At 46.3% G+C, this 8270-nt stretch overlaps 1 protein-coding gene across 1 annotated transcript; it reads right to left on the bottom strand.

The window, feature by feature from the left end:
• Positions 1-1156: 1156 nt before the first annotated feature.
• LOC124717768 lies at positions 1157-2287 on the bottom strand. The gene has a single exon (XM_047244252.1). It carries the CDS (start codon positions 2285-2287, stop codon positions 1157-1159), a length of 1131 nt encoding a protein of 376 aa, XP_047100208.1.
• Between the last annotated feature and the right edge of the window lie 5983 nt (positions 2288-8270).

Raw genomic sequence — 8270 nt, 5'->3', positions numbered from 1 at the left:
TGACTATATGGGAGAGAGTATTAGCGGACTATTGAGGAGTATGACGCCTAAGTCAGTAGAAAGAAATGGTCGACGGCCCATTGACTAAATTCGACATACAGGATGATACACGGTATGTAACTGATGTTGACTTTCCGGATGACTTCCACCACTAACATGTACACGTGTTTCGGCTTGATAAGAGTAAAATACACCAAATTCAGAGAAATACGAAGCGCATCAACATCTCACAATACTGCGACAACTCTCCCACTCAAGAGGTCCTGTTCGCTTAATAATTCCAGGGATAAAATCACATTCTTTGTTTCCTGTTCTATCTACAGCACATCCTCGCGTAATCTGTCTTCCGGCAACCGTTTACCGTAAGAGAGGGAGTAAATGGAAAATTCAAATGTCACTAAATTTTCTCTTACCCAGTCGCTATACAATTAATTCAACACGCAGGAGAAACACTTAGTCTCAAGGACTGACATTTAATGAGAGTACTTTGTGTAACATGATGATGTAAATAAAAATTTTAAATATGCATATATTTTCATTCATATTGTAGTTTTGAGCTCGTTTGTGGCATAATCAGTGGATATTTTCTTTTATTTTTCTGAAATGCATACATACAGTTAATGTTTAGGTTAAGAAATACGTTACATAAATTTTGCTGTTATTTACACTCATCTTGTTTTTTCCACTCTAACCTTGTCCTGTAATTATGCAACTAAGACGTAAAATCGGATAAAACTGTGAAATTTGCTGTGTTTCATATATCATACAAACATAAAATCTAGCATTCTCATGCTACCATCTAAAAATAAAACTTACTCTAAAATAAACGTGTCACAAATGGAATAAAATTATTCGCACTGGACAGGTTTACTGAAACTGGTAGAAATAAATTTCAGAGAGAGGGGCGGAATGTGTAAATCAAACGCCACCATAATCTCTTAACTTTAGGCTTATGTGTTCAAAGAAGGCTCAAAGAAGATACAATTAAAATATGAATATCACCAAAGTTCAAAGACTGTGAACTAACGGAAATAAAGAGTTGCAGGTGTATTTACATTCCTTGTTGGATCCCGTAGGCGTTTTGATGCGGTTTTCGTTTGGTGTGACTTCCATGCGGTTTTTGAAGATAATTAGAACTGCCTTCCAGTTGAGACCATTACGTAAGCAGAGAGGTAACGTTGAGGCTGGGTGCGTCGGTCACAGATTTCGTGAAGTCTGCATATTCGCAGCAGTACGAGTAGCCCTTCTTCTGGCTTTTGGGCTTCCATTTTATCCAGGTGATATTGTGGCATACGTTTTTGCAGATGTAGTAGTCAGAGCCAGGGTTCTTAATGTACGGGTTGTTTACACCCAGGAACACTACAGCTGCCTTAGTAATCGACTTATACACAATCTTCCAAAAGAGCTTCGGCACTGGGATGTAGTTGCCGCCGTCAATACACAGAAACAAATCCGTCTGGTAATTCGTCTTGCTGGGCAGCGTTGTGATGCCGTGCGTACCCGTGTAGATTTCCAGCTCGGTTCCGTTACTCGCAGCATAGGAACGTACATTCTTCTCCATGGTTTCCCAGTTACCGTCGTTGAATGTTTGCCACTGCGGCGCAGAGTTCATGTAGAAGAAGGTGACGTACCTCTGCGCGACGAGACTGAAATCAGTCCTAGCAGTGAGGTGTCCTTTGGAAAGGAAGTAGTTTTTCCTTGCAGAAGTGGAGTTTATTTCAGAAATGTACTTTGACCCGAGCTTTGGGTCCCCTAGCAGCCTGCCGACCGTGTTGGCTTGGGTGGTTCTATTGTAATAATACTCCATGTCAATGTTGCTGAAGAAGGTGCCACGTAACCATTTGGGCCTGCTGGAATCGTTCTGTTTGCCCCCTATTTCGGCGACCATCGTGAAGTGGTCGTACACCGTGCTGTAGGACCGATTGTCGAAGCAGGCGTCGATGAGCGTGTAGAAGTCGGAGCCGACCTGGAAGCCCAGCTGGACCACCTGGTACTGTCCTCTGCTCCCGCACGATTGGGCCGGAATCCGCTCCGACGGCTTCGGCTTGGACTTGCATGCGAGATCAGTGAAGTTGTACGACTTCCTATTGATGGAAAAAGTGGAGCCGGAGACACAGGAGGCTGTCGCTTGCGGCTGTTTCGTGGCCTGGACGATGTTGTCGGGACACGCGACGATGATCTGCTGGTTCTGGCTGAGCGAGATCACCCCCGAGGAGTCCGGCGTGACGAAGCCGTGCACGTCTTTGCTTCCGCCGGGCTTCAGCAGCAGCGGCTGTGGGGAGGGCATCTTGGATCTGTTCACGTCCACCGAGCAGTCTGAAATTGTAATAGAAATGTCATTCTAACTGCACTGATAACTTAGTTTCACAACAGGCTGCAAAAAGATTACAGTACAGAATACTGTGAAAGTATTTGCACACTCTAGTTCAATGTTTCAAATTCATTTACTTCAGATTTGTACCAAAGTCAGAGCAAGTGTTTGCTGTTGTTTCATCTAAAATCAAAAAACTGGTTAACCTACGCAAGAGAGAATCATAGACACTTAGATGTCAAAAAGAATGTAATACACAGCTGGCCACCAAAGTTATAAACTAGGAAGGATATCAAATATCGAAATTGTACATTAGGACGTCGACTATACCATGAATCTGCTTTGTTAGTTTCGTAATCGTTGCAGCGACGTTCAGTCACTTGTGAGACGTCTACTGGTGGCCACGTTCACCGACTCACAGCGCCAGCGGACCAGCATGAGAGAGTGAGCGCCAGAGGCGCCTTCTGCACACACGCAGGGGATAGCTCGGTGGATGCCCTAGCCTCGCTTAAGAAAGGGCGCATTGTGAAGAACCTGGCAGAAAATGCAAAACGCGCTGACAATTGAGAGGATCCTGCAGACAATGGGATTGAGCGGAGACACAAAGTGCTAAGGATTCGCAGATGGAGGCGAGTGAAATTAAAGAACAGCAGATTCTTAGACGAAGCACGAACATGAGGCTATCCAGGCCTCATGCAGATATAGCCGTTACAAAGAAGTGTTGTGTGGCCACTAAGGAATGGAGACAAACAACGGAACAATATGCGACCAAGGCAGGGAACAGCCTGACGGTGAAAAAGTGAGATTGATTCCAATTCCTGTGTCACACACCACTTCACATCGGATACAAAATTCCGAACCTGCATTGGAAACGTGGTTATGGAACAGCGTTTAGTCGTTGGGAGGCAGTGCAGATTTAGTCTTCCAATGAGAGGAAGAAAAATTCAAGGGGTCGGTGAGCTTAGAGAGTGGTGAGAAGGATAGAGCACAATATCGGAGGCAGCGCGGGGCAGCAGATGACGTGGTGCTTCCCAACCCATTGTTTTAGATCTGCCTCCCGTCACCGCGAACCTGTGCTCCGGCTACGGCAACACACAGCGACAACGCGGATACCGTACCCAAGCGTGGGCAGCCGACTCGACGCCGCCGCTGCCGCTACGAGGCGACGCGCCGGGACGACACACCGCATCTGCTGCCGACGTCACCACACGACGAGCGACCTCTCTGGCTTACAAGGGTTCAGCCGAAAATACAAGTCTGCCTGTACTACACCACTGGCCGTTAAAATTGCTAGACCACGAAGACGACGTGCTACAGACGCGAAATTTAACCGACAGGAAGAAGATGCTTTGATATGCAAATGACTAGCTTTTCAGAGCATTCACACAAGGTTGGCGCCGGTGACGACACCTACAACGTGCTGACATGAGGTAAGTTTCCAACAGATTTCTCACACACAATCTGCAGTTGACCGGCGTTGCCTGGTGAAACGTTGTTGTGATGCCTCGTGTACGGAGGAGAAATGCGTACCATCACGTTTCCGACTTTGATAAAGGTCGGATTGTAGCCTATCGCGATTGCGGTTTATCGTATCGCGACATTGATGCTCGCGTTGGTCGAGATCCAATGTTAGCAGAATATGGAATCGGTGGGTTCAGGAGGGTAATACGGAACGCCGTGTTGGATCCAACGGCCTCGTATCACTAGAGGTCGAGATGACAGGTATCTTATCCGCATGGCTGTAACGGATCGTGCAGCCACGTCTCGATACCTGAGTCAACAGATGGCGACGTTTGCAAGACAACAACCATCTGCACGAACAGTTCGACGACGTTTGCAGCAGCATGGACTATCAGCTCGGAGACCATGGCTGCGGTTACCCTTGACGCTGGATCACAGACAGCAGCGCCTGCGATGGAGGACTCAACTACTAATCTGGGTGCACGAATGGCAAAACGTCGTTTTTTCGGATGAATCCATGTTCTCTTTACAGCATCACGATGGTCGCATCCGGGTTTGGCGACATCGCGGTGAACGCACTATGTAAGTGTGTATTCGTCATCGCCATACTGGCGTATCCTACGGCGTGATGGTATGGGGTGCCATTGGTTACACGTCTCGGTCACCTCTTGTTCGCATTGACGGCACTTTGAACAGTGGACATTACATTTCAGATGTGTTACGACCCGTGGTTCTACCCTTCATTTGATCCCTGCGAAACCCTACATTCCAGCAGGATAATGCACGACCGCATGTTGCAGGTCCTGTACAGGCCTTTCTGCATACAGAAAATGTTCGACTGCTGCCCTGGCCAGCACATTCTCCAGATCTCTCACCAATTGAAAACGTCTGGTCAATGGTGGCCGACCACCTGGCTCGTCACAATACGCCAGTCACTACTCTTGATGAACTGTGGTATCGTGTTGAAGCTACATGGTCAGCTGTACCTGTACACGCCATCCAAGCTCTGTTTGACTCAATGCCCAGGCGTATCAAGGCCGTTACTGGGTACTGATTTCTCAGGATCGATGCACCCAAATTGCGTGAAAATGTAATTACATGTCAGTTGTAGTATAATATATTCGTCCAATGAATACCCCTTTATCATCTGCATTTCTTCTTGGTGTAGCAATTTTAATGGCCAGTAATGCACTTTATACTGCACTAACTTATTGATGTCATTATATAAAGAATTATACTCTTCGTATTCATATTTTTTTAATAATCTAGTTAGCTGAGTCATTTTGCCACTCTTCTCTGCATATTGTATCCCAGTGGCTGGCATTGACGTCAGGCGGGATTGGGGGCCAGAGTCTCCTCTGCTTAGCTCCTAGCTTCCTGACGCTGACAGCACTTGGCATCCATGTCTCGCACATGCGGTTCCAGCACCTGGTATCATTTCTTCAGCGGGTATGAAATCTGAAGTATGTACTGCCGAGGCGAACGGTCGATTACCGTCAGTACCTAAGGAGGTCAGGATAGCGCAGGCAACTTATGGTCTTGCATTATCTTGTTGAAAGATAATGTCACTGAGACCTCGGAGTTAGAGTAGAGCCATAAGCTTTAATACGCCAGAAATGTAATACCTGCTATCCATATGACTGGCTATGTGGACCAGAGGTGACCGTGATGTGCTCGTAATGGAACCCCGATACCATTACGCCAAGAGTTAAAATAGTAAGACGATGAGAAATGTTATCTGGAAATATCGATTCTTCTGAGAGCAACTACAAACGAATACATCCTTGGTGATACGGTACGTAGAACCGGAGATGACGTTGAGCTACTTCTGTGATGATTACCGTCGCTGGACAAGACACGTGACGTGGCAGTAGGATACTGCACAGTCGGGCAAAAATTATATCTTTATCCTCTCCGTCTCTAGTCGCACGGGACTATAGATTTTGCATGGCATTGACTATGGCACTCTTGAATACATTGATTCCCTACTCGTATGGCAGTCGATGCTTGCCGATTAGTGCGAGCAGCGATATCGCAGAACAATAAACCTCATACATGAAAGGTCACTTCCGTGCCACTGTGCAGTTCTCATTACTGCTAGTACATACGTCTCTTTACGTAAGGCATAACGCGACCTCACTAAAGTAAACACCATTCAAACGCGAGTTCTGACTGAGAAACCCACTGTCTAATATTTTAATTTTATAAAGAGTGTAGATGGCGTTGCTAATGTTTACTTTCTGTAATTGAGCTGAGATGCTGACTATTTACATACCAGTTGCAAGACCGCTTTACTGGAAGTTGTGATATACGTGGCCTGGTTTATGTGGCCTACACAGAAAGCGAAACTGAGAAGCAATATAAAACAGTAACTAATATTTGATATGCTTCTGTGTATAATGAACACCCATTAAATTTATTCAGCAGTTTATGACATTCAAGCAACAAAAAAATCAGGTTTCAACCTAATACGTAAGTGGAGTGTTGCTACGATTTCATAAACACGTACTTTAAACACATCCAATAGTTAAATGACCAGCAACGTACTTTGTTTTATTTTATAAACGATTTGTTCACAATTGTTAAGAAACCTTCAGCAATCAGCTGTTGTTATTGGCAATCGTGTAAAAGCAACGATCAATGAACGCATCTTTGTAGTATTGCTACACATGCATAAAAATTACAAGAAACATTGCTACTGGGAGCATTGTTTTCATTTTATTTTATGTAAATTTTGTGTTGTGCTACACACAGACCTAGTAATTTCCTTACTTAGTTTTGTGTAACCCCCCACCCCCCCATGAACCATGGACCTTGCCGTTGGTGGGGAGGCTTGCGTGCCTCAACGATACAGATAGCCGTACACAACGGAGGGGTATCTGTTGAGAGGCCAGACTAACGTATGGTTCCTGAAGTGGGGCAGCAGCCTTTTCAGTAGTTGCAGGGGCAAAGTCTGGATGATTGACTGATCTGGCCTTGCAACACTGACCAAAACAGCCTTGCTGTGCTGGTACTGCGAACGGCTGAAAGCAAGGGGAAACTACAGCCGTAGATTTCCCGAGGGCATGCAGCTTTACTGTACGGTTAAATGATGATGGCGTCCTCTTGGGTAAAATATTCCGGAGGTAAAATAGTCCCCCATTCGGATCTCCGGGCGGGGACTACTCAAGGGGACGTCGTTGTCAGGAGAAAGAAAACTGGCGTTCTACGGATCGGAGAGTGAAATGTCAGATCCTTTAATCTGGCAGGTAGGTTAGAACATTTAAAAAGGGAAATGGATAGGTTAAAGTTAGATATTGTGGGAATTAGTGAAGTCCGATAGCAGGAGGAATAAGACTTCTGTTCAGGTGAATACAGGGTTATAAATACAAAATCAAATAGGGGTAATGCAGGAGTAGGTTTAATAATGAATAAAAATATAAGAGTGTGGGTACGCTACTACAAACAGCATAGTGAACCTATTATTGTGGCCAAGATAGACACGAAGCCCATGCCTACTACAGTAGTACAAGTTTATATGCCAACTAGCTCAGCAGATGATGAAGAAATTGAAGAAATGTATGATGAGATAAAAGAAATTATTCAGGTAGTAAAGGGAGACGAAAATTTAATAGTGATGGGTGACTGGAATTCGAGCGTAGGAAAAGGGAGAGAAGGAAACATAGTAGGTGAATATGGATTGGGGGTAAGAAATGAAAGAGGAAGCAGTCTGGTCGAATTTTGCACAGAACATAACTTAATCATAGCTAACACTTGGTTGAAGAATCATAAAAGAAGGTTGTATACATGAAAGAATCCTGGAGATACTAAAAGGTATCAGGTATATTATACACTCCTGGAAATGGAAAAAAGAACACATTGACTCCGGTGTGTCAGACCCACCATACTTGCTCCGGACACTGCGAGAGGGCTGTATAAGCAATGATCACACGCACGGCACAGCGGACACACCAGGAACCGCGGTGTTGGCCGTCGAATGGCGCTAGCTGCGCAGCATTTGTGCACCGCCGCCGTCAGTGTCAGCCAGTTTGCCGTGGCATACGGAGCTCCATCGCAGTCTTTAACACTGGTAGCATGCCGCGACAGCGTGGACGTGAACCGTATGTGCAGTTGACGGACTTTGAGCGAGGGCGTATAGTGGGCATGCGGGAGGCCGGGTGGACGTACCGCCGAATTGCTCAACACGTGGGGCGTGAGGTCTCCACAGTACATCGATGTTGTCGCCAGTGGTCGGCGGAAGGTGCACGTGCCCGTCGACCTGGGACCGGACCGCAGCGACGCACGGATGCACGCCAAGACCGTAGGATCCTACGCAGTGCCGTAGGGGACCGCACCGCCACTTCCCAGCAAATTAGGGACACTCTTGCTCCTGGGGTATCGGCGAGGACCATTCGCAACCGTCTCCATGAAGCTGGGCTACGGTCCCGCACACCGTTAGGCCGTCTTCCGCTCACGCCCCAACATCGTGCAGCCCGCCTCCAGTGGTGTCGCGACAGGC

This window comes from Schistocerca piceifrons, chromosome 1 (genome assembly GCF_021461385.2).
Source record: "Schistocerca piceifrons isolate TAMUIC-IGC-003096 chromosome 1, iqSchPice1.1, whole genome shotgun sequence".
Classification (NCBI taxonomy): domain Eukaryota; kingdom Metazoa; phylum Arthropoda; class Insecta; order Orthoptera; family Acrididae; genus Schistocerca; species Schistocerca piceifrons.
Note: the sequence above shows the minus strand (reverse complement) of the source record. Positions and strands in the feature narration are given on the sequence as shown.